Raw genomic sequence first — 20,427 nt, 5'->3', positions numbered from 1 at the left:
TTGTCGAGATTACTTCGTTCTAAAAGTTTTGTTATAGCTTGTTGAAGCATGTGAAGAACTTGAGTAATTGAACTGTTTTGTTCTGCAGGTAATAATTAAGTCTATTGCAGCATGTGGCCGAAAATGTCGGGTACATCTACCCTGAAAGCTGATCACTCGCTCGAAAATGTGGTTCGTAATTCAGCATGTTTTACTAATTTTTCGAGAGGGGAAATTCACATTTGGCTTCCTGAAGTTCCAATCCATTCAATTTTCAAAATGGTCAGATGCGTTTTCCATTTAGAAACTGGGTTACTAACCGTCGTGATCGTTATTTTGTCATTGGCGAATCCAAGCAGATGTGTTTTAAAGCGTCTGGTAAACGTCGAGAAAATTCAAAAGATGACTTTCCAGACGGATGCTGATACCGACTGTTCGACTAGATGGATCTTTTCTTACAGTTGGGCAAAATAAATAAAGCAAAAAATGCCGGCGTAACCGTTATTAGAAAGGTCGAAAGTGATATAATAAATGATTCGCTGTTTGTCGCACATTTGCTAACGGAACTGATACGTGAACTGGTCTCGCGTTGCAGCAAAGCTACCATACTCAATCAGTACCGAGGCATACAGACAGGAGATATGCTTAAGTAGCAGGATCGTTAGAGAATGTTTCGCCAAAGAGGCTGAAAAATAGCAATGTTTATGCCACCTGGCATTTTCTTCAAAACATGGTTTTTAAATGGGCTTTTTCATCGGTGCACATAATAATGACTGATACACTTTTTGTTCTCTTTTCGGTTCTTTTTGCTGGCGCTCTTCTTCACAGAGGACCAGGCGCCACAAGAAACAAGTGCAGTCTCTTTCAAGTGTACATAACATGAACCACAAGTAGTTGTGCATATTTTCAACGAATTATCGACAGACCGTTTCAACCTTATCCGACTACCTTTTGGGATTCAGAAAAGGCATCAACTAGTCCATGCATGCGATTTGAGATGCAATACCAGACAAAGATGGCCAATTTCATATCAGTATATCAGCATATGGCGAGTCGCGTATCAGCACAAAAATTTCCAAATTATAAAACGACCGTAAAAACTCTTTCGCGCCCTGATAGTAGTACTTTTAAAAAAACTCTAAGTATACTGCGGAGGCACTTATGCTATAACGTAATAAACCTGAGACATCGCACGTCGGTCATTGATACTTTACCATATGTACAACAGACTTGTTTGACACACCGCAATTGGTTCTTTTTATCTCTTTGAATGGAACTGCTCTTTTCTTGGTTCATACTTTTTATTACTCGCGCATAATAGACTAGACTAGTCATTTAGGAAAGAAGAAAGAACCCTTACTTTTCTTTACCTAGCGACACCCTAGTAAGGTCAACAAAAATTGGGTTTGCGAAGAATGTTTCTCTGCAGTGCCAATTTCGGAGTTGCTCTAGAAATATTTGGGGACAAATTAGCAAAGGTATATAAACATGAGGCAATATTTTATGCGACAGCACAAATACAATACCAGTAATCTGACTAAAAGCCTTCAAATCCATGGATACTGGTAAGTACTTAGAATTTAGAAATCCCCGGGCTCGTGAGTCAGGGGAAGGATTCTAAAACTGAGAAAATTACCACTCAGGATATCAAACACGAAGAAATCTTTCTATGTAAAAATGTATTTTTGGGGCGTGTATTCTTCTCTTGCGTTACTGGAGATTGTCCGGCGGTTTTGTTTACTGTGATGAGTATCCTAGGAGGATTAGTGATCGGTGGAATGCTTTTAACTTCTTCTATCCTCACACACAAATTTGAGGGGTTGATTACAGCAGTTGTATTCCCATTTGTAGTTGATCATATTGTGATCTATCATTATTTAGAGAAACAGATAGTTTTCAGCGAAGAATATCTCCGTGTGTTTCTGAACCATGTGATAGATGAAACTTCTAGGTCTGAAAAGCCAAATTGCAGGAGAATAGCGTGTTTAACCAATAAATCTATGAAAGCGGTCTGCTTGTTTTTCAGTGGAAACGATTGTCGTCTATACGTTGTTCGCTATGTAGTCGTTCCGGTAGAAACAAGCTCTTTGGATCAGGACGGCTCCGGTATGTTACACTTTTCGTGGCAATAAGGCGGATAAGGAATTGGCAGAGAAAGCAGTGCACGAGTATAATCGTACTCTTGGATAATATAACATTTTAGGAGATATCAGATCTAGTTGTTCATGACAAAAACGAATTATTGGCGGGACTTTACCCTCCAACTCGACCTCGGTGAAACAACAATGAAGAACAGAGGAGACGCTCGACCATGATATCGAGGCCGTTTCCATGACATCCTGTTTTTACAGTTCAAGGCTGCCCCATCTGTCTTTCATGCGGTTTATTTTATTGTTATAGCTCTTTTTATCCTAGTGTTTTCACGTAAGTATTCTAATTAAAGTTTCATGGTCAGCAAACTCTTGAGTCTTCAGTTATTGCCCAAAGAGTTGAGCCTCCGAAGTTCTAGCATACATTTATGTCGATACAGTGCAAACTACAGTGTAGACTATTTTGCAAAACATGGAGTGTGTGTTCTGGAAGATTTTGACCTGCATTTTTATTGTAAACTCAAGCGCCCGCCCGCCAAAGCTTGGCTGGCATGAAAAACCGGACAGAAGTATATATCTTAGATCTGAAAAGCCGAATATGAACAAATCTAATAAGAATTTTCAGACGCAGTTACTGCTCTCCATTTTCACCATATAAATGCTCAAAACTGCCTTTCTCTCGAAGTACTACGTGAAATAGATCAAATCAAACGCCTTACGATAGAAGAGGCAATTTGATAAATTGTGAGCGTTGGTGATAAATCTGACACCTGGCAAGCGAGGCATCCAAAAATTTTTATGATGTGAGTCGAATTAGTATATGTTGATTGATCCCAAAACAAAATAGAGTTTTTTTTTTTTTAAAACTGCTTCTCGTTTCACGTTGGTTTAGAGAGCATCGACATCCATATAATGAGTTATACTCATAATTGACATCAATCATCGTCTAGTACCGTTCAGAAATAAGCTCTAGTGAGGCAGAACTCATGAAACCTATATCCTAGCATATGGCTATTGTTGAAATATAAATCGATATTATAAGATATATGAAAGAAATTACTTACAAGAATCAAAAACAAAACAATTGGTCTGTAAAACAAAATAAACGAAGCCAGATGAAGCCTTCACAGAATATCAATCCACCCTGGAAAGATACCGGATGATATTCTATCGCAAGACGTTTACAATTCCGGAATCTGACTACGAAGGAGTTTATGGAATGAACACGAAATAACAGTTGTACTGTGGATTCTATGGGACTAGAAATGGTGTGATGACGATGAAAATTCTTCACTCGTCGTCCTCTCTTATGGTTCAATAGGTGCAAAATGTTAGGTATAAATACTAACGTATTTTCCAGATATTAATCCAAGTTCAATTAGTTTTATCTCAGTTCACGATATAGAAAATCAAGGAATTATATATCTCTATAATTTAATACCATAGTATTATCATCAATGTCAAACCAAATTACTATCAATAAATCCGAAGAAAACACTCTTTCCAAATAGCTATAACCGTCTTCGATTTTCAAGTCTATTGCATATGTAAGTTGTGTAATTTGTTCTGATATGCTTATGAATTACCGACAAAGAACCAATGTTTCAGTTCAGAAGGGCAAAGTTGGGATTCTAATAACTCCTGTTCCAATGAAGTAAAAAATCCAGTACCTTGCTCCTACTTCTGTATTTTTTTAAGAGATGATCTCAATTCTGGAGCTAGACACATTTTTGAATGTGATGTTCCTTTAAAGAAGGCTCTAGGAGCAATTGCGGTACAGCCTATCTGTATTATCCCTTTGGAAATGATACTTTGACTACCCAATAAGCCAATGTCCGCTTCTTTCATTAATTTCGAAAAATTTAAACATGACTGTCTTTTCAAACCAAGTTTTGGTCGGTGGCATTTCCATTCTACAATTGGTACGTGTTCTAGGAGCTGCCTATAAATTCCAATAGGTACAGCTTACATGGGAAACATGCATCAAAGAAAGAGAGAGTTGATCTGTCAAATCCTTTAGTTCCCACATGGACACTGCAGCGACGTCGGCGGCTAAAAAGCGATGGAGTTTGAGGTTCTCTCTCTTGTTTCATACTCACAAGAAACCGGCAGGACTTTACGGAGCACAACTTTTTAAGAGTGTCATCTAACCTGAGAATTTGAGTCTATTTAAGTACCACAGAGCCGTTCGTTTAAAACTCAAAAGATTCAACTCTTCCTTTTGCTACACAGCAATGGTACATAAAAGATCATTCCCAAAGTGTTGGATAGTGACTTACTTAACCTCCTGCTATTTCTTTTTAACTGGCAAAAAAGATACTCATTCATCAGCAAAAGGTTTAGTTTTAATAAAGCATGGCCACTTACCTTTGGTTTTTTTAAGTACCTTGATATACGAGATAATTGGTGCCACTAACACCAGATGGGTCAGAGGGTTTGGTTACAACGAACCAAAATTTCCCTACCCTTACTCAGCTTGCAACGAAAAGTCGAAGAACTGAAAAGGAACTTGCTCCTGCGATGTTTAATATCATAAAAAGAGCATATGTTGAAGGTATCTCAAAATGTTGCTTAGCATATGTAACTAAGTGCTATACTAGCATGAGAAGTCTTGACGTAAAATAAACGTCAACTATATCCTGTGAGAGCATACGTGGATCACTTTTGTAGACTATATACATTCGATGTTTACAATTTTTAATCTTTTCCTCGTATTCCTTCATACGTTGTCGCTAGTTTAGCTTGACAGTAAGGGACGTATCCATTCAAAACAAAAATAACGATTGATGCTGAATTCGAACAGTGGAGAAAAAAAGGTGTAGCAAGTAGTTCATATTCTCCAAATGATTCCCGTATACCCTGACGAGCTGGTTGATCTTCTATGTGAGGATATAGCCTATAACAAGGGCGGTATGTTAAAAGTTTTGGCACGCATTGTGTTATCACTAGCGTTTGCTAACAAGATCATTGTGGCTAACTTCGTTAATCAGAGGTAAAACTTTCGTACATATGGGAGATCGCAGCCAAATATGTTGAGATAACAGATGAAAAAATGAAGGAGTATATTTTTTCCTGCATGACTGCTAATGTGGATATTGTACTTTATGAAAAGGGCAAAGCTACACATGAAAGCTTCACAGATGTAATTGGGAAGGACAACATTAGCGTGGGAATAACAGAGGAAAAACTATGGATCATTCTTACTGGATACACGAAGAAAGAATCCAATCTTGGGGGAGCCGCTTTTGAGCTGCTGTTGGAGATAGCCAAATCAAAGGATCTTGGAATAAATACCAAAGATCTAGCAACTGCCACCAAACAAGATCCCAGAAGTATCACGGGTCGTGTGAAAAAACTGGAAGGTCTTATTTGTTCTGTTCAGATGATTTACAAGGGGCATGTTGTGAAGTTGCTAAAGCTGCGAAAGTATGCAAAACTCGAAAATAACATGAAACCTTACGTAAATATAAGAGAATATCTACCTAAGATTGTTGAAATAGTCAAGCATTCTAAAAACGGTGTTCGTCAGATTATCGATCTCAAAAGGGAGTTGAAGCTAGACGTGGACAAAAGACTTTCCAAATCCTTTATAGCAGCAATCAATTGGCTAACCGAGAAAGGCCACATCAAAAAAGTACTGGTAGTATCTCCAACGAATACCGCAGTAAAAATCAGATGTGTTAAATATTTAAAAGACTACATCCCGGAAGATAGATCCACTAACGATTTTGACTATGAAACGGATTTTGACGATGAAGCAAGTGTTGACTTCGATAAGACTGCAAATGCAGATACAGATGCATACGAAGGCCTTGACAATTTTAACGCAACTAATTTGCTACAGGATGACAATTTAATTGTCGATGAGAAGAATGATACTGAAAGGAATAAATTTCTCTTAAACCGATTCTTTCCAGTACAAAATCAAACGTATGATTTTGCAGATTCCTCTGGATTGCAAGGTGTATCAACCATGCAGCTAATTAATAAGCTTACAGGTCCTGACTACAGGAGGTCCTTCACGAAGTTGACAGAACTCTACGTAAAAAACGTTGGCAAACAAAGCAGTACAATTCGTAGATACGAGATCATTAGAGTTTATGACTTTGAGGGTAAAAAAAAATTCTACAGATTTTTCTCGGGAGAAAACTTTGGAAATCTGACAGGTAGTGTGCAACCGTGGCGGGATGTCTTCGAACCAATTGCTGCGGAAAATGTGACGCTCAGCTCCCTTAATAAAGCTAGCTTCGTTCCTTTGAGTAGTACTGTAAGATTCATAAGACGAGAGGACCAGGACATTTTTTTCTGGAATGGAGAACTGAAGGTTCCTCCAAGTGTTAACGCACCAGCGCTTGGGCGTAAAAGAAAGCACGAAGAAGACTCTACAAACAGCTTGGAAAATAATAAAGAAAATTTATTAGAACGCAAAGTTCCCAAAGTGGTCTCAATAGAACCCTCAAGCGATTTTCAATCGCGTGAAGTTTCGAGTGACAGCCTAGCCCCGAAGAATAATTCTATGACCAAATCAGAGGTAATCAAAGTAGGTGGGTTTTCTGCAAACTCGCTGAGATCACTTTATAGACAGCGTGCGATTCTTGAAGTTGTAAGACAATCGGGTGGTGTAACCTACCTCAGGGAGCAATTTTTTGAAGATGTATCCCGATATATGGGATCTCCTACAATGCTGGACAAGAAAACTGTTCGGGGCGATGTTGCTTTAATGGTCAAAAGTCACAAATTACACGACAGCTTAGAACCCAAAACACAGCGACGCATAATTCATCTGCCTGATATCGACAATGATGCTGTTGAGAGTTATGTTGTGAAAGAGAAGGACAATAAAAGGGCGCATTTCAATGATATCATCCACAATACTGACATATATTTTTTTGATCAAACAGAGAAAGACAAATTTCACCGGGGCAAAAAGTCCGTTGAGAGAGTGCGACAGTTTCAGTCTCGATCAAGAGCGCATACTGAAACTGGCACATCGTCCTCAAAATCCCCACTTTCTGATGGGAATAAAGTCAAGAATAAAACTCAAAGAAGGCCGAAGAAAACGGAAATGAAAGAAGGAACAGACGCTCTTTCTAAGGAGTCAGCGGAGCCTCGATCGAGGTCTACTTTCCATCTGGGAAGCAAAGATGGAGTTGAGGCGTTGGTAATGACTGTTGTTATCTCGAAAAGTATCAAAAATGAGGTAGCATGGGATCAAATCACTAGGCTGTTTCCAAATAACTCTCTAGAAAGCCTTAAGAAGCAATGGACCATTCGTAGAGTCAAAATGGGCCATAGCGGTTGGAGAGCTCGCGTTGATAAGTGGCGAAAAATTCTCGTTTCAGCTATAAAAGATGAAAGGACAACTCTTGAAGAGGCAGAAAGATTAAACTTGCCAAAACTGATTCGGTTGTGGACGGCGTCGGAGCTTGATCCTAGCGGTAAACCGGTATCTCTTTACAGAAACTACTCTGAAAATAGAAAGCTCTACACGTTTGTTAAAGAATCTGATTATTCTTCTGCTAGAATAGGGCTTGCGATGTCGTCTATGGTTCAAAGGGAAACCTCTCTTTTGAAAAAAAGTTATATGCTTGACTATACAGACGACACGTTGGATGTTTTCGACACAGACGGAAATACTAGAATGTTAATCAGGTCGTTACTATTCAATCAGTCGAGTGCATCAAGAGACGAAATTCTTGCACTGAAGAAAGTACCCAAGGAAACTTTAGACAAAGTGGTTATGGACATGGCCAAAGATAAGCAAATTCGTTTTTCTGGTGCAAGATTGGAAGAGACTGGTGTCATTCAAGAAATATTGGAGTCAAGAGGGGCTCGCATGGCGTTTGAGGAATCAAAGAACTATAGGGAAAAACTCGAAGAAATGTTATCGGCGAAAAACGGTATTGTAGTCAGTGAAGAGACTTCTGATGTAGCATCTTGGACGCTGATTGACCTTATTTCTAGATGCAAGATTTTACTGAGTCCAGTGAAGTCACCAGAAAACGGTCGTCCATTGAGTTACACCACAAGAAGATTCGGAGTTGCAGCCTTAACACCCCCATTTATCATTACTCCACGAGATAATAATTTATTCCAAAAATTGGCAGAGGTACCAGTCCCTGTTCACGGATCAAATTCGAGGCTTTGGATCGATTCGAAGGGCTCGATACGAGAAAGCGTATGGAAGAACCTTGTATCTATGATAATAAAGGAAGTACTTTTCAACCCTGGTATCGGAGAGAAGAGACTTCTCCAATACTGCGGTAATATAATATGCAGGCAAGAAGTCAGAGAAATTTGTGATTGGCTAATCGCAAAGCAGTTACTCTCTCACACCCCATTCAAGGGATACTGCGCAACAAGTTGTTGGTATCGATTAATGGAATAGATCTGTATATATACTTAATTCAACTAAGTTTTACACTTGATAAGAAGCTCATATAATGACACGGGTTTTGCAAATGAGACAGTAATATTTCCCGTTTCCTTGACCGAGGTTTTTAAGGCATTGCTCGTGAAATCCATGACCACACATAAACACGACAATGGAAGATACCTTAACATTTAACATTTCTTTTTTTGACTTCCTCATTCCCGACTCCCACAATTCGAATACTGCCGTGTCAACCCCAATACCCCATATAATCTTGCCACAAATTTCGCATTTTTCATTGCATATCGCGGAGCCCCGTTGAATTGCCTTTTCATATCTCTTTGTAAGCTCTGTAGAAAAGCTCCCAACAAGGCGTAAAAGAATTCTCGACATGTGTTCTTCCACATTATACGCAGTGTAAATGTCCAGTAGCAAAGCACGCAGCTCGTGTGCCTTTCTCATGATCACCTCCTGGTTTTCTAAGGCACCCGTTAAAATGCTCCAGAATTGTCGCGAACCAGTTTCCTGATCAGAATTATACGAAAGTGCTAACTTTATGAAGACGCTTTGCATGGCCTTTTTACAGGCATCCTGTTCAATTGCACTTCTCAACCTACCATATACCGTAATCAAGCAAGCAATCAATTTTGACCAATTCTGTTCTCTCTCACTCTTGGAAGCATCGGCAGCTTGAACTGCCATTGTTATATAATAATTAAGGGATTCATAGTCTTGATTTTGTTGACTAAACCAAGCTCTAATACAATGCATCATATCATCAATAACTGAGGTATAATCTTCAAGTCGCTGGTGAACAATGCCTGCTGCCTCAAAGTTCCTTTTCATGATTAAACTTTCAAGTATCGAATGAAAGTTTACCTTTTTCATAGGGAATTCTTTCAGTACTGGCAATAATCTCCTATTATCCTTATATTTACAACATAGGTCGATATACGAGTTTGACAAGTGATCATTGGTAGCTGAAAGGGATGGTTTGGCAAAAAGCTCATCCAAATAATGTAGCTGGCTCAACTCGTCAGACAAAGTGAAGACAAAGTTGTGGATTTCTGTATCAAGATTTTGAAAGAGAGCAACAGCGTCTTTGGGTCCAAGTTTGGATAACAAACTGGCCATATTTCTTTCAATAATTTGAATTGTGGCACGTTTCATCGACCGATCACTTTTGGTTGCATTGAATATAGTTTCCACCACATTTTTAAGATCTATACCGTAATCATCCTGCGTGTTCTGGGATTCAAGAACCAATACGAATAGCTCAGGAAAGCGCCTCAGTTTGCAGTATACTGTAAAAAGAACTTGATTGTATCTCTTCTCTTTCATTTCGGTGATAAAAACTTCTGGATTGGCTGGGATATAGATTGATAGTAAAGCTTCTAACGCTCTCTGCAAATCACTTCTCAAATTTGGATAATCTACTCCGCAAATCGATTCTACCAATTTTTCCAAAGCTTGATTAGAGACACTAATAAACTGTGGGTACTTTGAAATATTGCTAGATACGAAAATTGCTAATAGAGCACACTCAACAGAGTTGCTTCTTTCTTTCATAATATCCAAGATGACGTGTATGATGTATTGTCTACTCACCTGGGCCCCATCATTTTTATAGCTGCTTCCGGTATCATTCAAAAAACTGTCCTCAAATACCTCATTTAGCATAGCTAGAAGTCTTTTAGGATTGAAGTCCAGAAGTAAATTGAAATACGGAAAAGCAGGTTCATTCTTTATATCGCTTTTTGTGTAGACTTTGATACCAGATTTTGAAGGTAATTCTATACATGTCCCACTAAAAAGGATTCGATAGAGATTCACTTTCGCATTGAATTGTTCTGTTGTTGATGAAAAAGGGATATTTTGAGGATATTTCCTCCCAGTGAGTATCAGTGTTAAATAATCGAAAATCTTTTTCATATCTAATTTTTCGATTCCATTGAAAATTACGCATTTCTGGCTTTGATCACTTATTTTATAGAGTGCATCAATAAGTGGAGAGGTGTAGTCATGGAAAATCCTGTTCCATAGGTAAATGAGAATATCGAATAGACCGTGCTCTTGACAAAGTTTTACAGCAAGATCAATGTCTAGCATCTCTGGATTGAGCATGATGATTATCTCTTCAAGTAAAGTTGTACGTTTTTGTTGGGAATAGTATTCTAAAAGTGCCCTGAACACTCCTGGAGGTAAAGCAGTTATCGAACCCTCCATGACAGCATTTATAAGCGCATCAAAAAATATATTGCTTTTTCCCTCTGAGAAGCAGTTCATGATTTCTTCCAGCAGCGAGTTAACATACTGCATCTGCAAATCTTTTCTTTCAAATTTTTGCACAATACGTAAAATCAAAGACAGTAATTCGTCAATTTCAGTGTCTTCCAAACTCCCTTTTCGAAGAAGAAAGCGTACAGAAGCTAAAGCTAGGTTGCAAAAAGGCAGTATCAGCTGATTTTCTCTTTCACTTAGACCCTTTTGCAACTTCATTAATTTTGAAAGTGGGAAGTCAGGGTTCAAAGCTGATGCCAGGAATTTGAGTGCACTGATATAGTCACCGCGTTGTACATTGACAAGTGCAGTTTCAGACCACGTTGAGTACTTTCCAATTTCTATATTATAGTGAGTGGAAAGGAATAGTTCATCATTGCTCGTGGCAAAATGTTTGCATGCAGGACTAAGGAGATCGTGAGTCAAGAGGTCGACCTGTGCTAATACTTTGAATCTGTCAGTTAGGTCGAGTATCAGAAATTGGTGCGATAAAGTTAGCAAACCTAACAAATCTTCGCTGACCCATTGAAGAGATGTAATTGGTTCTTTTGATTTCCATTTTTCTTTTCGTGAGACAATGCTGCCTGAACTTTCGGATATTTCAAGGAAGTAAACCATGACTTCCGAATCTATCGAAAATGCCACTTTCGTAAGACCCTTGTTCCAATTTAAGCAGCAGTTATCAATAGCAGAATCGGTAAATATGCTTGGAAGCTTATCAACAAGTAAAGTCGTTAAGCGAGGTTTTGTAGATATTATTGCAAAAGAGCAACTGGTGAGAATTGCTACCATATGCAGAGAATCTTCGCCTTGATGAGATGGAGCGGTTTTAGAACGTAAAAGTTTCTCATTATTAGCTATATTCAAAATTCTTCTTGAATTGTGGGTCAATACCCACAGACCACTTCTAAATCCGTTATGGTACATCAGATCGCTCTCATTATCACTCACAACAAGAGCTGTATGTCTAGCGCCGATGAATCCCAGTCCATTAATCACTCTTCCTTTGTGGTACTTAATATGAATGATTGCCTTTAACTGCTTGATACTAGTAAACTCGGATCCATTCTCCGTGCTTTCCGAAACACCATCAGATATGTTCAAATTCCACAGAAAAATGTCACCCGAGCCATAACCAGCGGCTAAATGTGTCCCGTCTGAGCTAATGGCAACACATTCCACAGAAGATCTCTCGTAATCGGTACTCAAATCGTTAGACAATTGAGGAACTAAGTTGTTAACCAACAGTTGTTTCCTTGTAAAAATAAGTACCGAGCCCTTACAAGTGCCGATAATAATGCAGTATTTTGTTGGATATATACAACTTGGTCCACCATAAGCTCCCAATAAAGGGTTAATATTTTTCATTGCAGACCATTTTAAAAGTGCTTCTATCCTGGCTGGGTCTTCAAAAAAGTCGTCACTCATCGAGCCAGACAAACCATTTTGAATAACAGCATTCGTAAGTGAGGAATCTACATTACTGCTCAACAGCAGTAGTCTTTCACTGAGGCGAGTGCTTGATCTAAAATCTAGAAAGTTCGAACTGCCGCTGTCGCTGTCGATTGTACTGTCTATGATGGACCCATATGGAATAGGCTCATTTTGCATATTCCATAATAATCTAGTATGAACTCTTAAACGTATGAAGAACTTGCTAGCTTTTTCTTATTTTGTTAATAGAGTATCTACATTTTTCTTTAAAAGTTGTCTCTACCCCTGTTCTCACTACCATCAAGAGTTGGTCCTACATCTGAAAAATTCAAAAAGCTAAGGGAAGGTGCAACATGTATGGGGCATGAAAAATGTTGTATTTATACTCTTTAATACAAAAATAGGCTGCTATAGAACTTTATATTATATAATGACACAATAAAATAGGTACCTATCATTGTTAAATAACTTTCCCTGAAAGCAAAGAAAAAGATAAAGCCGAATTATAATTTTTGCATAGCAGCAATATCAGTCGATTGGACATGGTCCTCATCTTCTTCAATGCTACCTTGCAAATCATCAAGAGGAACTTTATCGTCTTCAACAACACAGTTAATTTGTAATTTTTTGATACCAAAACCGATTGGGATAAATTGGTGAGCACCCCAGGTCAAACCATCCATTTCAACAGCTTTGACGTTAGCAACCATTTCCTCCAAGTCGGTTTCATCATCCCATGGTTTGACATCAATGGTGACAATAGATTTAGCAGCTGGCTTGGCTGGTTTGTTAGCCTTTCTAGCATTATATTCAGCGATTCTTTCAGCCTTCAATTTTTCAGCTTGAGCATCGTCTTCTTCGTCGTCTGAACCGAATAGATCGACTTCATCATCGTCTTCTGCTTCCTCAGCAGCAGCAGCTGGAGCAGAGGCAGCTGGAAATGATGAAAATTCGTCTGATTTAGCGGCAATGTGGTTGAACCATCTGGCAAAGTCTGGGTAAGCCTTTTGGAAAGCCTTGTAGACAGAGACGTCGGCTTGGGAAGCAGATGTGCTTTATAAAATCACAACATTAGTTAGTAAAATATTCTAATGAATGCAACGATGACTGCATTTACAGTGTAGAAATTGTACGTTTGTCAGTAATCGTGAAATCAATCACATCTCTTGTGTCACTCATACCGGGGGTCTTACTTCCCGTCATAAACACGGACCAAAGAATTAAATTCATCATTCACGTACAAGTCTACACATATATGACTATCATATATGCGTTCCTTCATCAATATGGAAGATAATTTTAAACATACCCTTCGATGTACGACTTGTCAGCCAAGAAGGTGTTCAATTTTTGCAAAGTTTCAATCTTTGAGAAATCGGTAAAAGACATTGTATTATATATTGGCTGCTGTTAATCAGTTACACAGATTTGGTATAATAAAAGCAGTTAAAAGTGAAAACAAACTATAACAAATATTGTACTTAAATGATTAAAATGAAAAATTTTATCTTCCAACAATGGTCGTTCCGTCGAACACACTTGAAATTTTTTCACAGGGAGAAACATGAAAGCCCTAATTGAAAAAAGATAAGTCACCCAACACGAAATAGTATCGGACACAACCCTGGAAGTCGCGGACAATAATATCTCGGACAGTCCGGGATTTATTTCGGACACTTCCATGGTTAGGGTCCCGGACAATGTTTTCGCCTTTTCAAAGAGAGAAATGGAAGCAGAGGAAAACAGTGCAGAAAAGATGATATATAGAATTCCATTATAATCAAAAGAACTGTAAACAGTTACAGGCCGGGCTATAGTAAGAGGCAAATTAACTTTTAAATCTTTGTATCATTGTGCTTGTAGTCCTTGCGAAGTGGTAGTTAAGCATGTCGCAGCAACAGATTTTGCCTCAGGCATATTTGACGAATTTCCACAATCGTATTAGAAACGAAGATGTTCCAATATTTGTGACGGCGCAACCCACCAGAGGCCATAAGAGGGCAAAAGTAGTAAACTACGCAGAATTTGATACCGATATTTTTGATGAATTCACCAATGGCGGTGCCTCACACGATTTATCTGGGGAAAACAGGGGATCCGGAAATAATAACGGCGGAGTAGGGGCAACAGTCGAAGGCGGAATTGTTGGTATGGGAGATGATGACGAGATAAAGGCTGGTTTCGAGGGAAACGCGCCAGAGAGTGGCTCGAATAATACTGCGAACAATAACGCTAATAATGGTGGCAATAATGGGGCAGGAAGTGGCTTAGAGGAGACAGCTTTGAATAACGCGTTGCCAGATATACAGGACCAGGAGGATCAATTGAGCATTTTGAGGTATCCCAAAATAAGAGACACGTTTTTGCAGAGTAAAATCGCAGTCCCCTATAGGTTAGATATACCATCACCGTTATCTGAAGACCAACAGGAGCCCATTGTGATTCCAATAACTTTGAACCTTGAACACGGCGGACATACAATATCGGATGTGTTTACTTGGAACATTAATGACCAATCTGTTACACCCGAAGAGTTCGCCACGATATATTGTAGAGATCTAGATTTCCCGAATTCTTCAGCTTTGCATTCCCAAATCGTTTCTGCGATAAATGAACAATTACAAGAATATGAAACAGTTGCGGCGGTTGTCGTACCAGATTTACAGGTTATTGTAAATCTGACGTGTTCTCTCAATAACAGGCTCTACGAAGACAATTTTCAGTGGAATCTCAATGACACCAGCTTATCACCTGAAATGTTTGCAGAGACTATAGTAAAAGACTTGGGCTTATCAAGAGAATTTTTGCCAGCCATTTCTCATTCACTGCACGAATATCTTCTAAGAGTAAAAAAAGAGTGGTTAGAAGGCCATTTGAACCAAGATCATGTTCCGAATGGCGCAGCCTTCGGTTATCTGTCCGGGATAAGACTCGATATGGATGAATTAGGTGTTAGTTGGTGCCCAAAGGTCGAAGTATTGACCCCTGAAGAGATCCAGAAACGTGAAATTGAAAAGGAAAGAAACCTGAGAAGATTAAAGAGAGAATCTGACAGAATGAGTAGAAGAGGAAGAAGAAGAATTGACGATCTAGAGACAACTTTAAGGATATAGTCTTCTTATGTAACCATATATAATATTTTAATGTAAACGTATATATATATATATATTTTTGGGATTATATTTCACGTCAGTAGGCCGCCTTGTGAGAATGGCGCGTCTCACATATAAGAGATTCACTGCGGCCATGCCCGTCAGAATGAAAACACAGAGCCCTAGGGATTACAAATTTGCTTTAGCGATATAAGAATGGCATCACAAGAACTCCTCACCCGATATATCACGGAAGGACTATTGACAAATCAGATTTCGTTCGAGGAGTTTGACGATATAATAACCAAGAGCGCACACAATCGCATTTCAAAGGAATCTATACGTGACTGGTACCTGAAATATCAAAGCATTGACTCAATGGCATATCAAACGATAAGCAAGGGTGTCTGTGATTTTTTGAAAAAGTTGAAAGAATCAGTTTTAAATGATCTTGAAAAGGGTCAGGTCGCAGAGTCGTTTACCTTGGAAGAAATCATCAACAACTTATACACCGTAGACCAAATTTTAAACAGTCGGTTGAAAACCATGAATAAGAGGATTGCCGCGAATGCCCTGGAACTGGAGTCCTTCAATAATATTTTGACTGAATCACATGAGACAAGGCAACAAAGTGCAAATTCGTCCCTTGATGGTCTATTGAATACTTTAAAAAGATATAAAGCATTGATAGAAGATGTTGATCGCGGAAGTACCTAGATACTAATATATATCTAGTTCGGATCAGATCTAGGCACACAAGTTCGACTCGATCTCAATTGGTGCGAAGTCGTTACCGATCCATTGGAAAACTTCAAATTTTGAGTTTAAGGAATTGTTGCAATGCATACAGTATCCATCACCACTATCAGCCCTCAAGGTTCCTGTTTTCGACATAGGTCGTATAAAAATGCATCTTTTTACTCTAGAATGTATTAAAGCCATTGAACACATTGAACATGGTTCATGCGTGGTATAAACATCAAAATTAAGACAGAGGTACGTTGAATCAGTTCCAATGGTGCTATCGGTCAATTGTGACTCTTTTAGCTTCGTGTCCTCAGCAACTTTTCTAATTCCAATCATTATGCTGTGGTCTAAAACAAGATCATTTACCTCGCTACGTTGATCTGTTGAAACTATAGGGTGTTCTGCATCGCATGGGTTGACGAAAGCTGTCACAACTGGGACTTTATTTCCTTTTTTTGCTTCTTCTTGGGAAATCGACGTTATTTGAGCCAGCTTTTCTCTGATAAAATCTATATCGAATGTGTATTCATTTAGAATCTGATCATTCGGGTTTCCGCACCAATTTAAGGGCCAATAGAGTTCGGACCATTCAATTGCCAACTCCTTCGTTGGCGCTCCTTGCTTAGGAATCAGATTTTCGCAGCTTAGGTTTTGATAGTTGAATCCGCAGTTGGTAAGCAGGGACATGCAAGCTGCTTCATCTTGCGCAAATTCTGTGGAACATAATACAACCTCCAGCATTTTCTTCGGCCCCTCCACTTTTCTAATCCTTTTGATATGGTTCAAAAAAATTCCATCTTCATCCAGAATTTTGCTTCTAATAAAACTGTTACGAGTTAGATTAAGTTAGTCATTTTTCTCTTGTTAGGAACAATGATTTTTCTTTAATTACATCTGCAAACATACTCTATAAGCAATTTTGAATCCTTAGCATTGATTTGAATAGTCCAGACATTTACTAGATAACATTTCAATTATGCCTTGTTAGTAATTTAGATATAAACTGTCATTAAACACCCTAAACATACTCAACTCAGGCTCCTCGAGATTTTTCTCATTTCGTATTTGCAGAAGGCAATCCTCAACAATGCACTTTTTGAAATCTATTTTCAATGGGTTCAATGCTTTTTTAACCATCGTCTTTCGGATTCCGTTTCCATATAATCGATTTCAATTGTTTTATCTCTTGACTTTGCAAATTGAAAGTGCAAAATCTGTTAAGTCTGCAAAACAGAAGCGATAAGATGAGATAGATATTCTTATTTCAAAATCGACAAAGCTCCATCGTCACGTGGAGTGCTTCCAAGAAAGACAAGAGCTTCTCAAGATAAAATCTGTTGGCTGCAAGTAGGGTAGAGTTCGACTGGCTCGACTGACCTCCAAACCTTCTTTCTATAACTTTTTTGTTTTTGTCTTTTCCCTTCACCTTGAATCAACATAATCCTTTGCTTAGCCTAAAAGTGAATCAACAAACAGCGGTTGCAATTCTGAAACACAAAATTTGGACGCAATACACGATTAGATCGTGCTGGTAAGGCAGATTTGGAAATGGATCGCAATTTACCATTTGTGTGTTATCAATGTGAACAAGCATCTGACCTCAGGGTAAAACTCAGGGTAACGGAGCTTCTTAAGTACTGATTTGAATAGCAGATCCATCTCTACCTGGACTACCATGTTTCTTCAATATCTAGGTAACAGAGTCGGTAAAAAATCTGTGAGTAAGCTAATGGCCATATATTGAGTTTTCATCAAGTATTCTGCGAGGGAAATAGTGTACCAATGTACTTCCAACAGTCATACATACTCTAATATCGACGCTCTGCTTTATAGGAACTGCAAATGAAAAATCTAGGGGAGTACATCATCGAGGAGTTAGGTATCGCAATTCCTGATGAGAACTCTACTATCTGTAATAGTTACAATTGGCTGCAAGAGGTATTCAGTACATGTTTTGTTATAAGGAATAGTCGTGAACTGGAAATACCACATATACTTCTCAGCGAGGAGCATACATCAGTAATTGACGAATGTATCATCTTTTTACTAGAGCGAAAGCTACTCAATAATGTGATGACTTATGGATATGCAATGGCAAGGCACAGCCATGTAAATAAAGCCCTTCACTGTGCCTCTGGAAATACTCAAGTTACAAAGATAAAAGATTCGTCATGGCGCTTGGTGCATCAGCTGATTGGAACCAGAAACTTTGTTGATATTCTCATTAATTGTACAGTACTTGAATATAATGGATCTTATTTCACACAAATAGTTGGAAATCGCCTGAACGAGCCACATCGTCCACCGCTTTGGTGCCAGCGGTCGCCTGCACTTAAGTCAGAGGACAATTGTTTATACGCTCAAATAAGCATTAGACATGTCCTCTATCGGAACTCACTCGAAATGAGATTTTTCAATATTTTACCAACTGGAACAAGTGTTGATGTATTAGCTAAATCGATTTTTAATAGCGATGACGTTAAACTTCCCAAATCTATAAGGTGTAAAATGTATCCACTGTTGAAAAAAATGCTTCATAATCATACAAAAAAGATAAAATATAAACAAATTCTTGAGAATATTTGCCCTCAAAATTATGTTTCTAAGGTAAAGCACCAACTAGATTTACGGACACCAACTTCTAAGGTCATTCGATTTCTAATTGTGGTACTAGAGAAACTGATACCGGAGGAAATGTTCGGCTCCAAAAGTAACAAGTCGGAGATTTTTTCCAAGTTGAGCAAGATGCTTGAGTTGAATACCACTGTAACCTTGGAGTTTCAAGAGCTGTTTCACAAATTACGGCTAAAAGATTTTGCTTGGTTGCGATGCGATACTATGCATTTCTCCAAGTGCGATTTTGAAATCTCATCAAAGTTATTGTCTTTTTTCGTTGCCTGGCTCTTTAGGTTCTTAATTCCAAGAGTTATCACTACTTTTTTCTATTGCACTGATGTATCTGCCAACACCGGTGAAGTTCTTTATTTCAGACATGACACATGGAATTCAGTATCTCTGCCCTTTTTGTCAAAATATTTTAAGGACCATCTGATTCAAAATGCTGTATGCAGGAATCATGATAGTTATCTGGTGTCTGCTTACAATCACGCTCGATTTCGTATTGTTCCAAAAAAAGCAAGAGGTGAGTTTCGTGTAATCACTGTCCCCCATAAGGGTGCCGACGAGGAAGAGTACACAGCGTTCAAAGATAATTTTCGGCGTGCGATAGTTCCCGCTCAATGTGTCTTAGAATACCTAAGGAATAAAAGAAAGACTTTTTTTAAAAAACTATATTCATCAAACCATATAGCCAGTCATATAAAGGAGTTCCGCATTTCTCTCTTGCGGAAGTATGAGCGTATCCCTACACTGTATTATATGAAGTTCGATGTGGATTCATGCTATGACTCTGTTCCAAGAAAAAAGGTCTTTCATGTCCTCCAAGAACTACTGAAAAACGAGACAGGATTTGTCATCAGATCACAGACGGTTTTCAATCCCTCTAATAGCTCTTCCAGAACCCTCAATGTAGTTAATGGAAGCAAGAAGCCTGCACTTGGCGAAATTTATGTCGATAATGTTACAACAAAGTATTTTACCAGTAATGAAATTTTAGAAATTATAAAACTGGAACTCTTCAAGACATCACTGTTGTATGCTGGTAAATGCTACCTTCGAAAAGATGGTCTCTTTCAGGGAGCGAGCTTTTCAGCGTTGTTAGTGGATCTTTTGTATGACGATCTTTTGCTGGAAAATAAGGTGTTCCATGAAAGAGCACAGGAAGAGTCTTTGATACTTCGACTTGCGGATGATTTTCTCTTTATAACGACCAATAGGCCCCAAATTCTAGAGGTAAAAGAATTGGTTCAAAATGGATTCATTGACTATAATGTTAAAGTAAAAGTGGAAAAGCTGGTATATGTTGATCAACAGACTCCCTTTGAAAGTGTAAACTTTTGCGGGCTCAATATTTCAACTACTGACTTAAATGTATGGAAATCTGAGGACACCCTCAACTCTTCAAGGTTTTTGTCTCATACAATCAAAAAAAATTATAACCAGCTTTTGCGATTCTTTGAAATGGGACTTTCATATGGTACTACCGATTTAGAGCTCAATTCCGTCTCAATTGTACTCAATCAATTGCGAGCGATTACTAAAACCACTGCAAGAGGGTATGCGATGTCTTTGAAATCAAAGGATATCAGTTTGGAGTTGTTTGCTCACTTCTTTGATGCGCTTTATTGTTGCGCAATAAAATCATGTATACCCCCTGAACCAAACCAGTCGATGCGAAGGAAAATTTACAGTGCGATGGTGGTTTCTTTCATTCAGGGCTTACTACCATATCAATCAAAATATAAACCAGTAATCGCATATTTGAGAGGCATTGTATATGAGTGATTTCTCTTTTGATGTACAAAAGGTAGCA

General features: G+C 38.5%; 7 protein-coding genes across 7 annotated transcripts; 4 read left to right on the top strand and 3 right to left on the bottom strand.

Annotated features, from left to right (window-relative positions):
• Window positions 1-4,912: 4,912 nt before the first annotated feature.
• Window positions 4,913-8,457, top strand: TFC3 (transcription factor TFIIIC subunit TFC3; the record flags this gene model as incomplete). The annotated part of the gene is made up of 2 exons (XM_037289125.1): window positions 4,913-4,979; window positions 5,060-8,457. The coding sequence occupies 2 exons, from the start codon at window positions 4,913-4,915 to the stop codon at window positions 8,455-8,457; spliced, it is 3,465 nt and encodes a 1,154-aa protein (XP_037145020.1).
• A 48-nt stretch (window positions 8,458-8,505) lies between these two features.
• VPS8 (CORVET complex membrane-binding subunit VPS8) lies at window positions 8,506-12,333 on the bottom strand (the record flags this gene model as incomplete). Its single annotated transcript, XM_037289124.1, has 1 exon — window positions 8,506-12,333. One exon carries the CDS (start codon window positions 12,331-12,333, stop codon window positions 8,506-8,508), a length of 3,828 nt encoding a protein of 1,275 aa, XP_037145019.1.
• A 326-nt stretch (window positions 12,334-12,659) lies between these two features.
• EFB1 (translation elongation factor 1 subunit beta) lies at window positions 12,660-13,545 on the bottom strand (the record flags this gene model as incomplete). The annotated part of the gene is made up of 2 exons (XM_037289123.1): window positions 12,660-13,209; window positions 13,466-13,545. 2 exons carry the CDS (start codon window positions 13,543-13,545, stop codon window positions 12,660-12,662), a joined length of 630 nt encoding a protein of 209 aa, XP_037145018.1.
• Window positions 13,546-14,042: 497 nt separating this feature from the next.
• Window positions 14,043-15,269, top strand: SFH1 (Sfh1p; the record flags this gene model as incomplete). Its single annotated transcript, XM_037289122.1, has 1 exon — window positions 14,043-15,269. One exon carries the CDS (start codon window positions 14,043-14,045, stop codon window positions 15,267-15,269), a length of 1,227 nt encoding a protein of 408 aa, XP_037145017.1.
• A 195-nt stretch (window positions 15,270-15,464) lies between these two features.
• Window positions 15,465-15,965, top strand: NKP2 (Nkp2p; the record flags this gene model as incomplete). Its single annotated transcript, XM_037289121.1, has 1 exon — window positions 15,465-15,965. The coding sequence occupies one exon, from the start codon at window positions 15,465-15,467 to the stop codon at window positions 15,963-15,965; it is 501 nt and encodes a 166-aa protein (XP_037145016.1).
• A 30-nt stretch (window positions 15,966-15,995) lies between these two features.
• TAD3 (Tad3p) lies at window positions 15,996-17,132 on the bottom strand (the record flags this gene model as incomplete). The annotated part of the gene is made up of 3 exons (XM_037289120.1): window positions 15,996-16,821; window positions 16,902-16,953; window positions 17,024-17,132. 3 exons carry the CDS (start codon window positions 17,130-17,132, stop codon window positions 15,996-15,998), a joined length of 987 nt encoding a protein of 328 aa, XP_037145015.1.
• A 705-nt stretch (window positions 17,133-17,837) lies between these two features.
• Window positions 17,838-20,399, top strand: EST2 (telomerase reverse transcriptase; the record flags this gene model as incomplete). Its single annotated transcript, XM_037289119.1, has 1 exon — window positions 17,838-20,399. The coding sequence occupies one exon, from the start codon at window positions 17,838-17,840 to the stop codon at window positions 20,397-20,399; it is 2,562 nt and encodes an 853-aa protein (XP_037145014.1).
• Window positions 20,400-20,427: the final 28 nt, after the last annotated feature.

This window comes from Zygotorulaspora mrakii, chromosome 5 (assembly GCF_013402915.1).
Source record: "Zygotorulaspora mrakii chromosome 5, complete sequence".
NCBI classification, from domain to species: domain Eukaryota; kingdom Fungi; phylum Ascomycota; class Saccharomycetes; order Saccharomycetales; family Saccharomycetaceae; genus Zygotorulaspora; species Zygotorulaspora mrakii.
This window is presented reverse-complemented; position numbering and strand designations above follow the sequence as displayed.